At 40.3% G+C, this 21799-nt stretch overlaps 1 protein-coding gene across 3 annotated transcripts in view; it reads left to right on the top strand.

The window, feature by feature from the left end:
- Nucleotides 1-21799, top strand: part of SLC2A9 (solute carrier family 2 member 9) — a 168978-nt gene that overhangs the window by 124510 nt on the left and 22669 nt on the right. For all 3 annotated transcript variants that reach the window (XM_037898063.2, XM_043544649.1, XM_043544650.1), the window contains one exon: nt 4311-4438. In XM_037898063.2, coding sequence (XP_037753991.1) covers nt 4311-4438 — 128 coding nt within the window. The remainder of the gene's footprint in view (nt 1-4310; nt 4439-21799) is intronic.

The following is a 21799-nucleotide window of genomic DNA, read 5'->3' on the forward strand; positions in this document are numbered from 1 at the left end:
CCTGGTTCTGACCATGGGCTCCAACTCCTGACTCTGGCTGTGACTCTTGGCTCTGTCATCTGGCTCCAGTGCTGATCCTAGGCTCTGATTCTTAGGTACTGAATCTTGTTCTGACCATTAGGCCTAATTCCTGCTCTGCCCACTAGGCATGATTGCCCAGGTCCCAGTCACATGACAGAACTTTTGCTATAAAAAAGACTGAACTGATTCAGGGCCTCCTTTCTGATCCAACAAGCGGACAGGACTATCCAAGGAGGGCCCCAATCCTTATGGGAGGGTTGGAAAGACTTTGGCTTACTAGGGCCCCTTAAGACTGATGGGTGATTCCTGGTATGTTCAGTGTATGTTTACATCTGTTTATTGTTTTTATCATGTTTTCTCTGTAATGCTTTTACCTTTTAAGAACGTCTGCTTGTTTAGCTGTGTGGTGGCTTGTGACTGCTGGCAATACACTGATTGTAGCCCTTGGACAGAAAGCAAAGCACAAGCACTGTTCTTTAGGCAGACTGGCTCTCTGTGGATATCCCGGTCTAAGGCAGGAAGTTGTGAAGCCTTAAAACTCCGCCTCTTGGAAGGGAGTGGGACCAAGTTCCCTGCCCAGAGACAGGTGATGGCTTGAGACCTGACTGAAAATTGAGGTACACAAAGGTTAAGCAACTTTCTCAAGGATATGGGAGAGCCAAGAATAGTACCCAGATTTATAGAACCATAAATTGTAACAAAGAAAATGGTGTTTTCCTTTCTTTTTCCTTTCTTGTTTTTAACTGAATGCAATTCCCTAGGAAATGCTGCTTGAAGTGTGAGGTAGGCCCCACTGTATGTGTAACTGATCAGTTGGGGGACTAGGACATGTATCCCAGTGGCTTTCCAGAGACTCTGCTTTTGTTCAAAAAAGAATTAAGGGCCAGATTTGTAAAGGTATTTCGGTGTCTAAAGATACAAATAGGCACCCAGTGGGGATTTTCAGAAGTGCCTATCTGCATTCGTAAGCACCTAAATACCTTTAAAAATCTGCCTTAATCTCTAGTTGCTGTGGAGAAAACCTTGGAAGTGTCATCTAAGTGTAACCAATGCTGTGATGTCAACCTGAGTTTTCAGAGATCCTGAAATGTTAAATCTGAGCTGTATGCTGCCCCATTCACTTCAATGGGTTCTGAAGATTCAGATGCCAAAGATGAGGCTTAAATGTCAACATTATTTACTGTTTCACTGTTTACCAAAGCATGCAAGAAAGGAGAGGAAGATTATGAAAATCTGCACAGCCTGCTCTGCATCACAATTATCACAACAGACCACTTATTTTGGGCGGGCCTTGGTTAGGTTAATGGGGAGAAGTGATTTCATTTTCCTGAAGGGAGGCTGTTTTCATAAGTCTGGTAAATGCTGCTCTAAAGTTTAATTGTCATAGATGTTGGTGTAATTTTCATCTAAATTGATTCATTGATGTTAGAGGGCCAAATCAAGCCAACAATAAACAGTCGATTTTAATGATGTACATATCTAGATTGTGCATCTTGTCCATTCATATTCCTATACTCAAACATTAAATCCTACCTATACATACAGTACCTTAGCTTGGTCACTCCTCTGACATCCTGATGTTGACCTGTATCTCACTGCCTTTTACTCTAGATTTCTCTACTCTAGGTTTCATATTGAAAGTCCATTGGATCCTGAGCCAGACCCCTTTTTCAAAGGTTATTTCCATGGTCTGTCCAGTGGTTCAATACCTGCTTCATTTCACTCTGTTTTGCAGTGGCTCCTTCACCACAATTTGATGAACCATGTACTGACTCCTGGAAGACCCCTTCATCCCCATGCCTCAAGTCCTAGTGCAGCATAAGCCCTGTGATATTTTAAGGCTTTGCATCACAGAATCTGTCTTAACCCAGCCTCCTGGTTTTTCCTCAGAACTGCCCTATGCTTCAGCTCAGTGAGACTTTCCTTCACACACGCAGAGGCTGATTCATTCTCTCACGCAATCTCTGACATCATCCCACTGCAGTAGCGTATCCTCCCTATGCTGGCTAGTCAGTGCCTTTCAGAAACAGTTGGCTATATCCCCCTGAAGTGTGGAACAACTTGTTTGTGCCATCTCTAATATTCCTCCCCCCCCGCCTCCCCCCCAAAAAAACACTTTTGGAAAGGCCTCCACAGCATCACTCTCCCTTTTCTTGACTTCTAGAAAATCTCTTGGACATGGTTTTAATTAAATTAAGATTCTTTTTTAATTACATTCAAGAGCTCTGGTGACTAATGTAAAGCATAGGCTTAATAGTGCTGAATATGTATCCAGAAAGCACACATGATTTTTCAAGAGTCTGTTTTTCAAGTAGCACAGTTACATTTATGCTTTATGATATGTTTCTGTCCTTCTGTTCTCTTTCTTTTTGCCTTTGGCTCTTTTCCTCTCTTATACAATGTGTATTTTCTCAAGTGGATCTAGAACAAGATTTTGATTATACTGACAAGAACAGCAACACCTCTGTAGCTTGTCCTACAGCAAAGGCATGACAGAATAAATAAATCCTCATTCTATGGTTTCTGCGTATGCGGTGCTTCACTTCCTCTCTCCACAGGGCAAAGGCTCTGGCAAACAGCTTCCTCACATGGCATGTCAAGATCTGAAACAGATGCTGACATAACAGATGCAGTTGTTATCTTGCGTGCCAGAACCTAGAAGTTGAACCCAGGTTCCAAGAGTACGGAAATCTCTCTGTGCAGGGAGATTAGGAGGATTAAGAGACAGTGTGTTGCCTGTGCTGCTTCGTAATATACACTATAAGAGATGCTCCTGTTGAACCATTACATATCACTTTGTTAGACATCTTCAGAGTGCTGTACAGAAAAGCCAGTGCACTCTACTAATTCCCCATAGAGATGAATACAGTTTTTTAGTTGTAGAATATGGACAGGATGGGTAGCTTTGAGGTAATAGCACTTAGTGGCTTGGTACCTCATTTCCCCATCTGTAAGATGAAGATAACAATACTACTTTTCTGTCCCCTTCGTACTGTCCATTTAGACAGTAAGCTCTTTGGGGCAGGGACTGTCTTTTACTGTGTGTATGTACAGACCTAGTGCAATAAGGCCTCAGTTTCAGCTGGGGCTTTCAGACACTGTCGTAAGATGAATAAATTATAGTAATAGTTAATATGATGCATGCTGAACTGTACTGATCAGTCAGATGGCTTTTTGTTCATCCCATTCCCCTCTTTCCGTATGTCCATTGTTTCACTAGACTTTAAGTTCTTTGAGGCAGAGACCGGTCTTCCGACTGCATGTTAGTAAGGTACATGCCCTATCTTTTCTATATGTCCCTTTATATGTCTGCAAAGGGTTATGTCTTAGAGCTCGTGGTATGGTCGATACTATATGTATTTTAAGTGTTGTACTGTTAAGCACTAGTTACTGTATTGTAGCAGTCTATTGGTATATCTGTTTTAAGCACTGACAAGTGTGTTCAGTGCTATGCAAAAGCCAAATGAAGATAAAGTCTCCACCCAAGGAGCTAACAATCGAAAGGACAAAGAGAGATCAGATAGAAACATACTGGGAGACAACACAGAGAATGGATATAACATACAATAGGGTTTGTTTTTTTAAATTTGTGGGTAATATGGAAAAATGGATTTTCCAGAGGGATTAGAATTAAAAGAACATTTTCAATATAAACTGTGTGTGTGTGTGTGTGTGTGTAAAATAAATAACAATGAAAGAGTACCAAATAAAGTAGTAATCATTTGCCTTTTCATCATTTCCAGGTTCACTGTCACAAAAATGTGAATAATTATGAAGTTATTTAATATATCATCTTTCTTTTTTAAAGTATATTTCTAAATCACCTGTCCAAATACTAATGTTTAACATAAAATCTGTTACAGAATATCCCTCAATCTGCAGCATTTTGACTGTTTTAGTAAGAACTGGAGTTAAACTGCTCCCGTGTGTTATCAACTTAAAATTAAATTGGTAAACACTTTGGGCTCCATTATCCATTCTGTTACCAGTTTTACGTCATTCTAACTCCACAAAGGAGTTATACTCATGTAAAGCTGGTATAAAGGAGGGGAAAGCCAAGCCCTTTAAAATTAAAGTTTCAATAAACCATGTGGAATAATAAATCGTAGTGTTCAAGGTCTACCTGTTATAACTTCACACCGGAATAGAGATGGAGAGCTGCACCAGACATTGATTGATGCCGCAGATCTCAGTGCTTGTGAATTTTTGACATTTCCATATTGATTGCTACCACAGCTTTAGGCATCAGAGTTTATTAAACCAACCATTTCTTGGCTGTTACATTTCAGGTGGGATTCCATTTGTCTTGACGGGAGAGTTTTTTCAGCAGTCTCAAAAGCCTGCCGCATTTCTGATAGCTGGGACAGTCAACTGGCTCTCCAACTTCTCAGTGGGAATTCTTTTCCCTTTCATTCAGGTAAACAGCCTGCACAATTAACTGTATGATAGTTGAATTAATAGTTTGTCACTGGGTCCTTGGGAAACTTTCTTTGTTGAGAAGTGGATTGAAACCTGCACCTCCTTTTAATGCATTTAAGTGTGTCAGTTGTCAATGTGTGTTATGCTGAAGCTCCACTTAATGGAAAGTGAGGAGGAAAATATTATTATGTTGTGGGCTTGTGAACAATAGCTTATTTCTGGTGGGGAAGGTGGGTGTGACGGGATCCCCCCGAGGTGCAGCCTGGGACTGGGATGCATCCTGGGACTGTGCCCCCTGAAGTCTCCCCGGCCTGTGCTGTCTTTCACAATGCCTTGCTAGTGACCAGCAGCAACCCCTCCAGGGGCTGTGATCACTCAGCACAACTGCATGTGGAGCCCCCACACCCAGCCGGATTGTATGAATGTTCCCAGAGCCACTCATGAATCACACAGAGAAAGGCACCAGAGCCAAATCCCCTCAGCTCCCAGCACTGTACTCCAGGAATATACCATCTTGCACTGCTCCAGATGGGCAGTGCATATTTATTAATTGGTTCACCACTTCAGCAATGGAAAGTGGACATACACCAGCCTTTGGAAAACCTGAGCAGTTTTGCCACACTCTTCATTCAAACTCACTGATAAAGAAAAACAATTAAACAAATGTGTTGACTATAAAAGGTAGATTATAAGTGATATTAAGTAATAGGCAAAAAGTCAGAGTTAGTTACCAAAAGAAATAAAATATAAGCACACAGTCTAAACTCTCAACCCTATTAGACTGGGCAGCAACTAGATTAAGCCGTTTTTCTCACCCCACTGAATATTGCAGTCCTTAATATACAGGTTTGTTCCTTAAACCTGGGCCAATCTCCTGTGTTGGGGTCTTGTCTTCTTCTCAGTGTCTTGGTTGCTTGCACCATAGGTGGGGGCAGGAGAAGGGCCCAGTGTGTGTCCACTCTGTCTGTTTTATACCCTCAGTCCATTGCTTGGGGAGCACAAGTCCAGGCATGTTTGGGGGGCATTGCTGAGGGCTTGTCTACACTGACAATTTACAGCACTGCAACTTTCTCACTCAGGGATGTGAAAAACCACCTCCTGAGCGCAGCAAGTTTCAGCGCTGTAAAGCGCCAGTGTAGACAGAAAGTGCCAGCCATGCACCCAGCGCTGGTAGCTACGCCCTTCATGGAGGTGGGTTTTTTTAAGAGCTCTCTCTCAGCGCTGCACCATGACCACACAAGGCACGTTAAAGCGCTGCCGCAGCACCACTTTAGCACTGCCAGTGTAGACTAGCCCTGAGTCTCTCCAAGCGAGGTTGAGCAATTCCCCTGGTGTGGCCTCATGCAGGTGAGTCATTGCATTGTAGCTCCCTTGCTGGACAGTGGCTGTTGATGGGTTGTTTGACACCCTGTCCAGGTGTTGGTTACTTTCCTTGCTGTTGCCTCTGGGGAGGTAATATCTGGCTGATTCCCCAATTTACAGCATGTTTTAGTGACCACCATACAACACAATTCTCATAACTTCATAAGCATTAATGATATACATATATGGATAGAGAAATGACTTTCAGCAGATCATAACCTTTCCCCAATACCTTACTAGGCATGTTTTATATGTAAGATCACGATTATATGAAAATGAGGAATATGGGGTTACAGTATGCTCCTCCAAGGTATAGAATGTCACAATGGGGACTTAGAGAAGGAGAGAGTTATGCTCCCAAAAAATGAATGATGACATTCAAAGAAATGATGAACATGGGTGATAAATCGGGACTTCAGGTTTGATCCAGTACCCGTTAAAGTCAATACCAAGATTCCCATTCACTTCAGTCAAATGGGATTTTGGATAGAAATGTAGAAGTGTAGGGCTCAAAGGGACTTTGATACCAAGTATATCTAGAAGACCATCACTGACAGGTGTTTGTTTAACCTGTTCTTAAAAAATCTCTGTTGACCGGGATTCCACAACCTCGCCTGGAAACCTATTCCAGAATTTAACTGTCCTTACAGCTCTTTTCCTAACGTCTAATCTAAATCTCCCTCACTGCAGATTAAGCCCATTGCTATTTTTCCTACCTTCAGTGGACAGGGAGAACAGTTGATTACCATCTTCTGTATAACACCCCTTATGATACTGGAAGACTTATAAAGTCCCTCCTCAGTCTTCTTTTCTCAAGACTAAGCATGCCAGGTTTTCTTAAACTTTCTTCATAGGTGAGGCTTTCTAAACCTTTTATCATTTTTGGTGCTCTCCTCTGGACTCTCTCCAGTTTGTTTACATCAAGCTTTTTGACCGCTTTGTGAGCCATATACCTATTGCAGTGCTACATGTGTGTAGCAGGGTCTCCCCAAACATAGCAAAGGACCCTGTTTTTGTTTCCCCACTTTCAGGCAAGCTGGCGGGCCAGTTCACTGGCCAGTGCATCAGTGAATCTACCACCACTGACAATATTTCAGTCCCTTTCTCCGGGGATGCATTTATTGTTCAAACACAGCTAAATGTCAGTCAAAAGAGGTAAACCAGGTCTTGGCCCCTGCTAAAGTCTTTGCCTCAGAGGTCTTTTGCTGCTGCCTACATAGCAGTTATCCCCACCCAGGCCTTTCATTTGGCTGGTGTGGCAAGCCCTCCTTACCAGGTTATTTCCTGAGTCTCCTGCATGAGCATCCCTTCTCCCTGTAAGTGAGCTGCTTGTTGGCCTTTTATCTCACCAGCTGGGATGCAACTAATTAATCACAGGTGGGGACTAAACCCAGCTACCTGGAAGGGCCATCCCACCCTGTGATAACATGATAAAAGTGAGATTCACAATTACAAAGCCAAAGTAGTGACACCATAACTGCCTATTACCATTTTAAGTGGATACAAACAGAAAATGTTTTAAGGAAAGAAAGCAAAAGTTTTTCACATCTAATTGTTGTCCAGAGGAGAATTGTTCTGGAAAGACTGAGGCTAATTAGACAAGTCCTTTCTGGGTAATGAGATTTGGAATAGGTGGTGGTTTTTTTAATTTCTGAAAATTGCTTTTTGTGTCTACTCATAACTGAAAAAATACTTGATGTAAACCATGTACTGTTTCTGCTAAACATGTATTCTCAGTGAGAAGAAGCATATAGGACATCTTTTACCAACTCGCACTGGTTAAATTTCTCTGCATGGATTATAATTTATGTGAGCGATCTGGAAACTGTTATAGACACTGACCCAGCTAATCTAATCTTGCATTTAAAAGAGGGGGTAGGGGGGATGTCTTTAGCCTTTTGATTACTAAGAACACATTCAAAATGTAAACTGAATACAAAGATCCCAGTCCTTTGAACCTTTCCTACTCCTTAGAGGTGAGTGAATAACTGATGTTTGGGTTCAGGGCTTAACTGAAAAATCCAAAAAAACCAAATCTGAATTGATGTGGTGTTTTTGGTTTTTCTTACCAAAACAAAAAAAAAAACAGAAAAAAAAATCATCTTGGTCGAATGAAAAGACATTTTAAAAATGAAACGTTGATTCGAAATGACATTTTTTAAATGAAACAGATCAATTTGAAACTAAATGTCAAAATGGCTCATTTTGAAAATGTCAAAATGAACTCTCTTGACTTTTTTTAAAACAACTTCCTCATATTTTCGTTGGCCAAAACTTCATTTTTTGGTAAATTTATCATTCACCAAAAATTTTTGCCCAGCCCATTGTTGTCATTGACTTCCGTTAGACTGCTCACAATAATAAGCCCTAAGAGTCTGATCCAATCTTCAGTGAAGTCAATGGGAGTCTTTTCATTGGGTCAACCCATGAAGTAGGAGTAAGGATTTGCAAAAAGTACTTTGTGCTTCCTAACTCTGCTCCTGTTGAAGTAACTAAAGCTCCCATTTTCTTCAGTGTAATTAGGCTAATGCTCTGTGATTTTGAAAGTCCCACCATAATTGTGTACATTTGTCAGGGCAGTTTTCTCCTGAAAATTACACTTTTTTCAGATTTTTCTTGTAGGACATTCAAGGTGCCCCATGTTTGCACATCTCTCATTTAATGTGTCCATGATTATCTTTGCTAGATTGTATTATATGTATCCTGTGTTTCTGCTAATTCTTCATCAGAGGTCATGCCCTGAATGTTAACTCTTTAAAAAGGCACTATGTAGGTCTCAGCAGGCTAAAACGTGATTGAAATTCTTTGGTTTTTCATCTTATACTAACATTTTTCTAGTGATTTCATGTTGTCCTGGGAAATACACAATTTAGCTTCATGAAAAATTCTACTTTTTCATGACAAAAATACATCTTCAGTTATACAGAAGGCAACGTTTACTGCTGTTTTTGTGTGTTTGTTTTTTGTTCATAGAGCTTCCTTACAATTTGAAATCAGATGTATGTACATGAAAACAGTTACTTGTGTTTTAATTTTCTTCTAAGATTATTCATGAAATTGACCAGTAATGCCTTCCTCATTCACAAAGCTAGAGAGACTAAATCAGGAGTTTAAGAATGGTCTTCCTTAACTTTCTCTTTGTCCAGCTCCTTCAGTCAGCTTTGTTTTCTGAATTATAGCATCTGAGTCACATACTTCATTACAGAGTCAATAGCCCCATAGTCATTTCCTGGTTAAGGCTGTTGTAATTTTGTTCTTATAGCATAATATAAAAAAACCTTATCAATGCTTGAAACATCGTAACAAAATGATTAATCCATTCAATCTGTTTAAGTTTTAGTATGATTGCTCCATGCATTATTTCAATAATTTGTTTTATAAAGCAACAAGAAGAAGCAGTTATTTATACATATTTTATACTTTTCACAACAGTTTTATGTTAAAATTTTGGGGGGGAAATGTGTAAAATATTCATAGCTATTGAAAATTAATTGGTTTCAGAGTAGCAGCTGTGTTAGTCTGTATCCGCAAAAAGAAAAGAAGGGCTTGTGGCACCTTAGAGACTAACAAATTTATTTGAGCATAAGCTTTCGTGAGCTACAGCTCACTTTATCGGATGCATTCAGTGGAAAATACAGTGGGGAGATTTATATACACAGAACATGAAACAATGGGTGTTATCATACACACTGTAATGAGAGTGATCAGGTAAGGTGAGCTATTACCAGCAGGAGAGCCGGGGGCGGGGGGAGGAGAAACCTTTTGTAGTGATAATCAAGGTGGGCCATTTCCAGCAGTTGACAAGAACGTCTGAGGAACAGGGAGCGGGGGAATAAACATGGGGAAATAGTTTTACTTTGTGTAATGACCCATCCACTCCCAGTCTCTATTCAAGCCTAAGTTAATTGTATCCAGTTTGCAAATTAATTCCAATTCAGCAGTCACTCGTTGGAGTCTGTTTTTGAAGTTTTTTTGTTGAAGAATTGCCACTTTTAGATCTGTAATCGAGTGACCAAAGAGATTGAAATGTTCTCCAACTGGTTTTTGAATGTTATAGTTCTGGATGTCTGATTTGTGTCCATTTATTCTTTTACATAGAGACTGTCCAGTTTGGCCAATGTACATGGCAGAGGGGCATTGCTGGCACATGATGGCATATATCATATTGGTAGATGTGCAGGTGAACGAGCCTCTGATAGTGTGGCTGATGTGATTAGGCCCTATGATGGTATCCCCTGAATAGATATGTGGACACCAGTTGGCAACGGGCTTTGTTGCAAGGATAGGTTCCTGGGTTATGGTTCCGTTGTGTGGTTGCTGGTGAGTATTTGCTTCAGGTTAGGGGGCTGTCTGTAAGCAAGGACAAGCCTGTCTCCCAAGATCTGTGAGAGTGATGGGTCGTCCTTCAGGATAGGTTGTAGATCCTTGATGATGCGTTGGAGAGGTTTTAGTTGGGGGCTGAAGGTGATGGCTAGTGGCGTTCTGTTATTTTCTTTATTGGGCCTGTCCTGTAGTAGGTAACTTCTGGGTACTCTTCTGGCTCTGTCAATCTGTTTCTTCACTTCAGCAAGTGGGTACTGTCGTTGTAAGAACACTTGATAGAGATCTTTTAGGTGTCTTCCTCTGTCTGAGGGGTTGGAGCAAATGCGGTTGTATCGTAGAGCATGGCTGTAGACAATGGATCATGTGGTGTGGTCTGGATGAAAGCTGGAGGCATGTAGGTAAGCACAGCGGTCAGTAGGTTTCCGGTATAGGGTGGTGTTTATGTGACCATCGCTTATTAGCACCGTAGTGTCCAGGAAGTGGATCTCTTGTGTGGACTGGTCCAGGCTGAGGTTGATGGTGGGAGGGAAATTCTTGAAATCATGGTGGAATTCCTCAAGAGCTTCTTTTCCATGGGTCCAGATGATGAAGATGTCATCAATGTAGCGCAAGTAGAGTAGGGGCATTGGGGACAAGAGCTGAGGAAGCGTTGTTCTAAATCAGCCATAAAAATGTTGGCATACTGTGGGGCCATGCGGGTACCCATGACAGTGCCGCTGATTTGAAGGTATACATTGTCCCCAAATGTGAAATAGTTACAGGTGAGGACAAAGTTCAGCCACTAGGTTTACTGTGACATTATCGGGGGATACTGTTCCTGACGGCTTGTAGTCCATCTTTTTGTTGAATGTTGGTGTAGAGGGCTTCTGCATCCATAGTGGCTAGGATGGTGTTTTCAGGAAGATCACCGATGGATTGTAGTTTCCTCAGGAAGTCAGTGGTGTCTCGAAGATAGCTGGGAGTGCTGGGAGTGTGAACTCTAGGGTACAGATGTGGGGACCTGCATGAAAGACCCCCTAAGCTTATTCTTACCAGCTTAGGTTAAAACTTCCCCAAGGTACAAACTTTTACCTTTTGTCCTTGGACCTTATGCTGCCACCACCAAGCGTGTTAAACAAAGAACAGGGAAAGAGCCCACTTGGAGACGTCTTCCCCCCAAAATATCTCCCCAAGCCCTACACCCCCTTTCCTGGGGAAGGCTTGATAAAAATCCTCACCAATTTGCATAGGTGAACACAGACCCAAACCCTTGGATCTTAAGAAGAATGAAAAAGTAATCAGGTTCTTAAAAGAAGAATTTTAATTAAAGAAAAGGTAAAAGAATCACCTCTGTAATCAGGATGGTGAATACCTTACAGGGTAATTAGATTCAAAACATAGAGAATCCCTCTAGGCAAAACCTTAAGTTACAAAAAGACACAAAAACAGGAATATACATCCCATTCAGCACAACTTATTTACCAGCCATTTAAACAAAACAGAAATTGAATGCATCTCTAGCTAGATTACTTACTAAGTTCTAAGACTCCATGCCTTTTCTGTTCCCGGCAAAAGCATCAGACAGACAGACAGACCCTTTGTTTCCCCCTGCCAGCTTTGAAAGTATCTTGTCCCCTCATTGGTCATTTTGGTCAGGTGCCAGCGAGGTTATCTTAGCTTCTTAACCCTTTACAGGTAAAAAGACTTTGCCTCTGGCCAGGAGGGATTTTATAGCACTGTATGCAGAAAGGTGGTTACCCTTCCCTTTATATTTATGACACGCCCCCCAAATCACAGATAGGGTGAAACACTGGCAGTCAGTTCACCAAAATGTCACCTAATAATTAGTTTGAACGTCAAAATTTCCATCAATCCCTGTTGTTAAATTTAGTGAAGTAAGATACTTGCCTGACCCGTGCACTAAAATGTAGAGTTAAGATTCTAAAGCAAATACATAATTGAAAATATTATATGGGTTCCCATCCTCATTGTAGAATATTGAAAGTAGAGTAATTTGTTTGTATCGATTTCTTAAATTGGTTTCAATGAGATAACTATTTTAAAAATTGAAAGTTAGAGGGAAGGTCAAAATTAAGTTTAAAATGGAAAGCAGTACATTATATGGAAATATTCATGGTGTATTTGATGTGCCCATCTGAATACTACATTATAATCATATCACTGCAGTGCAAAAAAAGTGTGGCTCTAATGTTTTCAAAACAGTTATTTGTTGCTCCCTCTTTATTACACAAACATTGTGGATTAGCTACCCATTTCTAAATAACGTAAGTTTTTAAAGCTTTTTTCCTCTGGCTATATTCTGCTACCATGAAAAACTGAAAACTGTTATGGTCCAGTCAAGACTTTTTATTCTCTTCTCCAGGAGTCTGCAACTTTTAACATGTCCCTGCAGTCCTTTTTTGCTGGCAGATGGCAAAATTCTATGTTTATCTGCTCAGATCTTTGTTTGTGGGGACAGCTGCTCAGATTGAGCTGCAAGGTTTAGGTACATATAGTATTTACAACAAGAAAATTAAGAAGCAAGGCCGTAATATCTTTTAAATAACAGATGTCAAAAACATTCATTGTTTTATGCATTAAATTTATTAGCTTAAAATTGTAGGAATTGTGATGTCTTCATCACATGTGATCTTGTAACCTTTTCATATACAGACACATGATAAAAATTGTATTTCTCAGTCTGGAGGCATTTCAAACTCCTATTCATCACTTCAGGAGACTGCCTCCTGAGAGGTGTTCAATGCTCTCTGCACCCTCTAATTTCATTGGGCATTGAGGACACTCCATAGTTCATAGTATTGGGCCCTGAAGACAAAGACAGACCTTGATGAGAGAAGGGAGTCTGTAGACCAGATTTACGAAACAGCTCACAAAGATATTGCAGCCCCTTCCCCCACAGTGCCCCAGTGTTTCTCTGCGTGGTAGAGTTTTAGACTGTTTTAATGCTGTCTGCTTTATAGGCCAAATCCCAAAGTCCTTTATTCAAGCAAAATGTCCATCAAATGGATATTTGGACTGAATTAGCACTTCAGGGTTGGTTCCTGTTTCCTAACATATACATTTTTCCATGTGGATCTTGTATCTGGGAGGGTTATTTTTATAGCTGTCCATAAAACCGCCAGCAGATCCGATGCCATGTAAGTTGGGGCTGAGTAAGTGCACTCTTAGCAGCATGGTGACAAACTGCAAGAATGTCCACGGGACCCACCCACATAATCACCACAATTTTTGAGGGAAACTTTCTTAAAAGTTCTCTTGAGGGAAAATCCCTGCAGCTGCAATAGTAATTTTTAAAGCTTTATTTCTATTTTTAAATACTTTGTCCAGAGTGGTGACAACTTCTTATCATTCTTGGATTTAGCCTCATAAGAATGGCCATACTGAGTCAGACCAAAGGTCCATCTAGCCCAATCTCTTGTTTTCTGACAGTGGGCAATGTCAGATGCTTCAAAGGGAATGAAAAGAACAGAACAATTATCAAATGATCCATCCCCTGTCGTCCAGTCCCAGCATCTGACAGTCAGAGCCCTAGGGACACCCAGAGCATGAGATTGCATCCCTCACCATCTTGGCTAATAGCCACTGAGGGACCTATTACCCTCCATGAACTTATTCTTTTTTGAACCCAGTTATACTTTTGGACTTAACAACACCCCCTGCCAACAAGTTTCACAAGTTGACTGTGCGTTATGTGAAGTACTTCCTTTTGTTTGTTTGAAACCGGCTGCCTGTTAATTTCACTGGGTGACCTCTGGTTCTTATGTTATTTGAAAGGGTAAATAATACCTTTTTCTCCACACCATTCATGATTTTATAGACCTCTATCATATGTCCCCAGTCGTCTCTTTTCAAGGCTGAACAGTTCCATTCTTTTTAATCTCTCTTCAGAGGGAAGCTGTTCCATACCCTTAATCTTTTTTTTTTTTTCCCTGATCTAGACCTTTCCCAGTTCTAATACATTTTTCTAAGTTGGGGCAACCAGAACTGCATGCAGTATTCCAGGTGTGGGCGTACCGTGGATTTATATAGTGGCATTATGATATTTACTGTCTTTATTATTTATCCCTTTCCTAATGGACATTTTTGTTAGCTTTTTTGCATGTTGCTGCACATTGAGCAGATGTTTTCAGAGAATTATCCAAAATGACTCCAAAAACTCTTTCTTTAGTGGTAACTGTGAAGTAGACCCCATCATTTTGTATGTATAATTGGAATCATGTTTTCCAATATACATTGCTTTGCATTTTTCAACATTGAATTTCATCCATTTTGTTGTCTAGTCACCCAGTTTTATGAGCTCCTTTTGTAACTCTTCGCAGTCTGCAGTGGATTTAACTACCTTGAGTAATTTTGTATTATCTTCAAGCTTTGCCATATCACTGGTAATCCCTTTTTCCAGATCATTTTTGAATATATTGAACAGCGTTGGTCCCAATACAGATCCCTATTTACCTCCCTCTATTGTGAAAACTGAGCATTTATTCCTGTCCTTTTTTCCCTATCTTTTTAACTAGTTATCAGTCCATGAGAGGACCTTCCCTCTTATCCCATGACTACTTAGTTTCCTTAAGAACCTTTAGTGAGGGACCTTGTCAACGGCTTTCTGAAAGTCCAAGCACAATATATCCATTGGATCACCCTTATCCACACGTTTGTTGATGCCCTCAAATAATTTTAATAGATTGGTGAGGCATGATTTCCCTTTACAAAAGCCATGTTGACTATTCCCCCATCAAATCATGTTCATTTTTGTGTCTAATAATTCTGTTCTATACTCTCGTTTCAACCAATTTGCCTTGTACTGAAGTTAGGCTTATCAGCCTGCAAATTGCCATGATCGCCTCTGGAGCCTTTTTTAAAAATTGGTGTCATTAGCTATCCTCTAGTCATCTGGTATAAAGCTGATTTAAGTGAAAGGTTACATACCACAGTTAGTAGTTCTTCAGTTTCATAGCTGAGTTCCTTCAGAACTCTTGGGTGAATACCGTCTGGCCCTGGTGATTTATTACTGTTGAATTTGTTAATTTGTTCCAAAACCTCCTCTGTTGACACCTCAGTCTGAGAGAGTCACCTAAAAAGAATGGCACAGGTGACCAAAGACCAAAGCAAAGAATTCATTTAGCTTCTCCACAATGGCCTAGTCTTCCTTGAGTACTCCTTTAGCACTTCAGTTGTCCAAGTGGTCTCACTGATTGTTTGGCAGGCTTCCTGCTTCTGATGATCCATACTTTTAAAATAAATGCACTGAACTGGGGCATGAATCTCAAACTTCTAAGGGCTCACTCCACTTCAGTACTTAAAGCTAAGGATATTGCAGGTAAAGGAAATCGCTGCTTTCTATTATTTGCTCACACCTTGAGGAAGGGCATTTTTTTCAGATATCTTAAAAATAATATACTGAGATTCAGTATTTGTCTGGAGAGCTGGAAATCTTACTGAATATATTCTATCTAAACAGAGCAAACTAAAGTCCTAATCTTGCAAAGATTGATGCAAATGTGTAACATTACACACATGAGCGAGGGATTACCGGCATCCATAAAATTAATTATCAGCCTCGGTCTTCCCCGAACTGAGACCTAAAACCCTCAACATACTGGCCCAATCTCTTGAAAGTAAATTAAAATACTAATTTGTTTATTTCTGTATTAATGTGATCATTTAGTAATGGGTTTGTCTTCTTCAATATTAAAGTTATTTATTTATTTAAGCTCAGCTCTAATTATTTAATTATTTCACTTGCCAAAAACTGTATAAGCATAATATAAAAACAGCAAATAACATGAGTTTAAGAACAAGCAATGTTGTCTTTTATGTAACTGTAATTACTGTATCAGTTCCACAGTGGCTGGCCAAGACTTTCAAAAATGTGTACCTAAAATTAGTTTCTTACATCCGTATTTGGCTATCTCAATAAGTTGGCTGATTTTCTGGGCACCCAACAGAACCCAGTGAAGTCAGTGGGAGCTGAGGGTGTTCAGCATGTCATAAGAGACATTCACCATCTGACAGCATCAAGCCCTAAGTTCTTTCTTAGACACTAACTTCACTCATTTACTATAGAAAATGAGCTTGCGCCAATCCCTGCTTCTGCCCTGCACGAGAATTTTGACAATGAGCATTGGAAATCATCCATTATCTCAGTTTTGGGTAATGTCCTTTGAAAATCATATTAAACCATCTTGTGGGTTTAAAGGGCACATAAAGTCCTAACGAGAGCTGTGTGAATTGAACCAAAACAAATTTTTTTCTAAAATATTGGAGGAATCAAAAAGTTTTTTAAATGCATTTAAATTTCAAACATTTTTAAATGTTTTTTAATTTTTTTTAATAAAATCCAAGGAAATTTCAAAACAGAAAGTTGATTCAAATCAAAAACTTGAAATGTTTCATTTCAAAACTGTTAAAACATTTTCTATTTTTTCACAAATTTTTGAGTATGTTTTCTAACTGAGTTTCATGAAATTGACATGAACTTGCTAATGTTGTACTATCACCAAATCTGTATTTTTCACTGAAACAAGTTCTGGTTGAAAATGTTTCCCTTCTGTATTTCTAACTTGGGAGTGGTTGGGTCATTACAAAACCTAAACCTAATTTCCCCAATACTAATTTCCCCCTAGTGTTACTCACACCTTCTTGTCAACTGTCTGAAATGGGCCACCCTCATTACCACTACAAAAGTTATTTTTCCTCCCTTGGTATCCCGCTGTCAATTGAATTGTCTCGTTAGACTGACCTCACACTTGGTAAGGCAACTCCCATCTTTTCATGTATTTTCCACTCCATGCAGCTGACGAAGTGGGTTCTAGCCCACGAAAGCTTATGCCCAAATAAATTTTAGTCTCTAAGGTGCCAAAAGGACTCCTCGTTGTTAAAACAAAGCAAGTCTTTGAAAATCTGGCCTGCAGTATCAGTCTTTTTTCTACTGTGCGAAATTACTTCAAAAAGAAAAGAAGTGACCAAAACAAATCTTGTAAAGGCTTGTAATTCTCCTGGACCATATGAATAATACATTGGTGAATACAGTTTCTTGAGATCTAAAGTATGTGTCTCATGTCCCAAGCATCAGGTCATCCATACAAGTAGTATTCATAGGCTCACTGCTCAAATGCATAGGATCAGGCTAGTATAAATGTCTTTGGCCGTTGCCTTTCGAATAATTTTTCAGGGCTCTTGAAAGAGGGTGATGGATATATTGCCTCATAATAAGATATCATTATTAATTTTAAAGAAGGCATGTTGTCAGAAATGGGATTCTTAGTAAATCCATGAGAGAGATTTTAGCTCATTCTAAGAAATCTGTCAGGTTGAAATGTTGAACTCAGTTATGTCTGTTTTCCTGTCTGTTATGTACCAAGTCGAAATGTTTGCTAAAGATTCCTTTTGGGGAATGCATAAAACATGAAAAGGTTCACTTTGTGATTTTCTTTTCTGGATAAAATGAGTTGGACAGTACTATTCAGAGCTAAGTGAATACAACAAAAAGATTCCAACAAGTATTTACTTACATTTCAAAATTAGTTCACTTGCACAGTGTCCTTTATGTTCTTTACCCAGACATTTAAGTAATCCGTTTAATGATCATTATTGTTTGCTGAAAGCATATTTGAAACACGCATCTGCAAATACTCATTCAAAGCAAATTTTAAATTTGCACATGCCATCATGCATTCATGCTGTCATATGCCCATCTAGTCAGGGAGCAGAGATAATAACATGTATCTTATGCGATCAATCACAACTAACCAATACAGCTGAAATTTTACACTGGGATTTTTGAAAGTGCTCACCATTGACTGAACTTTGCTCCCATTAAACGCAATGGAAGTCACTGGTGAAATTCCCATTGACTAATATTCCTGCAGAGTTCAGCCCTCACTGAGCTTTTTTGAAAATCCCATCCTTAATCTTTAAGTATTTAATAATTGTAGCGTATTCAGGATGAATCTATAGAGGGAAAGAAAAAACTCACCAAAAATTGTAAAACAAATTTGAGGAAACTGTGTTCTCATGTGAGCTAAATCATTTGTAGCAATTTTTTCTCTCAAGCCTAGTACAATTAGACAGAGAGGTAATGGGACAGAAAACCTCCACGCAAGGCAGTAGTGGGCTACTGGAGGCCCAATCAACCCCAAATTAGGACACCTGGAGCAGGAAATAGTCTTCAAGGGAAGAGCTTAAAAGAAGAGCCCTGCTCAGCTCGGGGGATAGGGAGGATAGTCAGAGAGATATGGGGTGCTCACTGTGGGCAAGAAGGCTGGCTAGGGTCAGAGACCGGTGCCTACCAGCTCTCCTGGTGGAATAGGAAGAGTTTATGTTGCTTCGTACTTGTTTGCACTTTGATTGCTTCAGAAGCAGTAGGACTGTAAGTGACCAGCCAGAGGGCTAAGTCTCTGCAACCCAGAAGGTGTTGGAGGCTGGGCAAAGCAGTGGGCGAGTTGCTGGGAAACTGAGGTGAGTCGCTGCTGCTGTGACAGACTGACGATATCCTGCAATATCTTGAGTGAACTTTATTGAATTGAGTTAATACCTTTGGGGTCCATGGTATTAAAAATGCAATTGGGTATGTGTTATTGTGGAATTGTGTGTATTTCCATGGGAAGGGTGAATAGGAGAACATCAGGAGTGATTTGGCAAATTCACTCAGGTTGTAACATCTCCAGAGAAACCACCTCCCTGGAAACATATGCCTGTATTAGTTCAAGTAGATTCTCCAGGGTCGAATAGACAAAGCAAGGGATTCTGGATAAATTACCTGGTTTTAAACTGGCGTAGGGCCTTCTTCCTGGTCCAGCATAGGACTGAGCCTGTCCGGATCCATGTTAGGGTTGGGGTTAATTCAGGTAAGTTTATTCGCGTGTGTGCAGGTTCTTTTATTGCTTTTAATATGTTTTCTCTGTAAGGCTTTTTACCTTAATAATGAAGTAGACTTGCATAAACTTGTAAATTTAAGGCCAGAAGGGACTGTCATGATCATGTAGTCCAGTGGTTCTCAAACTGTGGGTCAGGACCCTGTTTCAATAGGGTCACAAGGGCTGACTTAGACTTTCTGGGTTCCAGGGCTGAAACCGAAGACCGAGGACTTCAGCCCTGGGCAGTGGGGCTCAGGTTACAGGCCCCCTGCCTAGGGCTAAAGCCTTTGGGCTTTAGTTTTGGCCCCTCACCAGGGGTGGTGGGGCTTGGGTGGGCTCAAACTTCGGTCCCCCCTCCTGGGGTCATGTAGTAATTTTTGTTGTTAGAAGGGGGTTGTGATGCAATGAAGTTTGAAGAAGGGGGTTGTGGTGCAATGAAGTTTGAGAATCCCTGCTCTAGTCTGAACTCCTACACATTGCAGGCCATGGGACCTCACCCACCCACTCCTGTAATAGAAAGAAGTGTGTGGTACTTACAACTGTTAACTCTCTCTCAAGAGAAAGCAAGCAGGTGTCCATGGGCAAACTGTCTGTGCTGGGAAACACACAGTGAAGGCAGGGAACTGTGCAGCCTGGAAATACCCTGTTCAGAAGGGAGAGAGAGGTGTGGGTCTCTACTCAAGAGAGGAACAGCTAGGGAGGTGGAAGCCTGAGATTAGGTGCCCTTGCTCCACCACTGAGGGGAAATACGGGTGCAGTTGCCCTGAATTGTGACAGCTGCACTGCACAGTACTACAAGGGGGCATTCTGTTAGGGAAACACCAAAACATATTTGTTCTTTTTTAGAGGAAAAAAGGAGACCGTATAGGTCAGTTAAGTAGAGGAAAAATCAAAATGGGGTCACATTAGGTTCCTGTATACTTTGGTCATGGAACATTACAAATATGTAAAATGGCCAGATCTCTAGATATTAATAAAAAAGATTTTTTTCCTCAGGCTGTTTTAATGTTTCAGGATAAAAGGAACAGTATGAAAGATGCTCATTGCTTTTTATCGTTACATAGTTCCACAGTCCTTAGCTGAGAGAACACCTCTTACTATTTATTACACTTGCTAAGGTCAGCTTGGATGATACTCTTGCTGTCATTTTTTGGCATTACAACCTCCGATCCAGTGGAAAGACTTTCTTTGTGCTCGTTCCTTTGGAACGCTCTCTCTTTGGAAATCTGCTAGGGAGCCTGTGTTGGGTGACCCTCAAGGCAGGATGCCAGGTGTATTTAATTTGTTTCCCTCCTTGATTGTTTTTGCTTTCTCTCTTTATTCATTCTTGACAACCTGAGTGTCCATATCATTTTGATGGTGCCAGGAATAGTTCATTTACCCTTGTTCCTTAACCACGGGGGTACTATCCTTTCCAGGTGGGGTTCTCGAAAGCACTGAACACTGGCTGTTCTACAGGTGTCACTGGAGCAGAATTATGACGACAATGAGCGCTTTGGAAATCCCACCGTCTCTCTTTAAATACTCTTGTGAACAGTGCTTCGCTCCTCCAGCCGTAGGCACTTTATAAATTGAGCTGCATCTTCACTAGCAGGTTCCCATCCAAGTACAAATCCACACTCACCTTGCTGAGCCTATGATATCTAATGGGATCCCAGCACAAGCTAGTGTACTTCAAGTCCAGAGTCACATTCTCTGCAATTGCACTGGCTTTAATGGAATTACACCAACAGAGCGATTGTCTCCACGTTGTTTTAGCCAATGGAATCTGCAGAGGACAAGACAAGACCGAATGAACCCTATTTTTGTATGTATCTAATTTTTAGTGAGGGATCTTTTTCTACAATATTTAAATATCCTGAATCTATTCATCTATGAGGTTAAATTACATTTCATGCTACTTGGCCTGGAATTAGAGCACCACATTAATTACTTTGCACAAGCTTCCTTTTTAATCATTAGATTGTGGGTATCATATGAGCCCTCCAGGTTACTTAAAAGCTTAATTCCTGACATGAATTAGTCTTTGACTAAAATTCACAAATAGATTTAAATATTAAAAGTAAGCCATTTACATTGGGAGCAAAAAAAGTATGTTTGTATAGAGAACATAAAAGAGAAAATTAAGAGTCCATTCATTGTGTTGTGTATACTTTCTTTCTAGCAATGGACTTTTGATCTAAACTGTCTTGCAAGCTTTTCAAAGTTAGGCTAATCAGAGCTAGTGGTGATAGCTTATGTGACTTAAGCTTTCTGACTGATGTTCTAATGCTTAGAGCCCATCAGATCAGAGCTTTCCCTCTTTGGAAGCTGCAAAAATGCACCCTTTTCTATGTATAGCAGGTATAAAAATAAACACTATAAGGGCCTAAATCAAAGCCCATCAAAGTACTTCTAGCAGTCTGAGGATCATTTAGCTACTACTGTGTGCTGCCAATTCTTTGGCTTCTCTTCCAAAGCTGTCAACAAGGATTACTCATGTGTTGTAGATACCAGTCTGCTAGGATCCAGACAGAGGTCACCAGATTATCTATCACAAGGGACTAAAGAGCCATTAATAACTGTCAGTCTCTATCACCATGAGCTGTATTCAGACTCTTAGAAACATAGAAATTGAAGTCTGTGTATCCATGTCACCTAATCTAGTCATTCTTAATTTTTCCATACCACAATTCCTCCTGTCATTTAACCAGAACCCTCTTCCCCTTTAGCTATATGGAATGGGCATGGTGTTTGTGACTACCCGACATGTGTTCACTATGCCTCTGGGGTCACAACCCCCAAGGCTGGAATGACCTAAGTTGTTCAGTCTTTTAATT

This window comes from Chelonia mydas, chromosome 4 (genome assembly GCF_015237465.2).
Source record: "Chelonia mydas isolate rCheMyd1 chromosome 4, rCheMyd1.pri.v2, whole genome shotgun sequence".
Taxonomy (NCBI): domain Eukaryota; kingdom Metazoa; phylum Chordata; order Testudines; family Cheloniidae; genus Chelonia; species Chelonia mydas.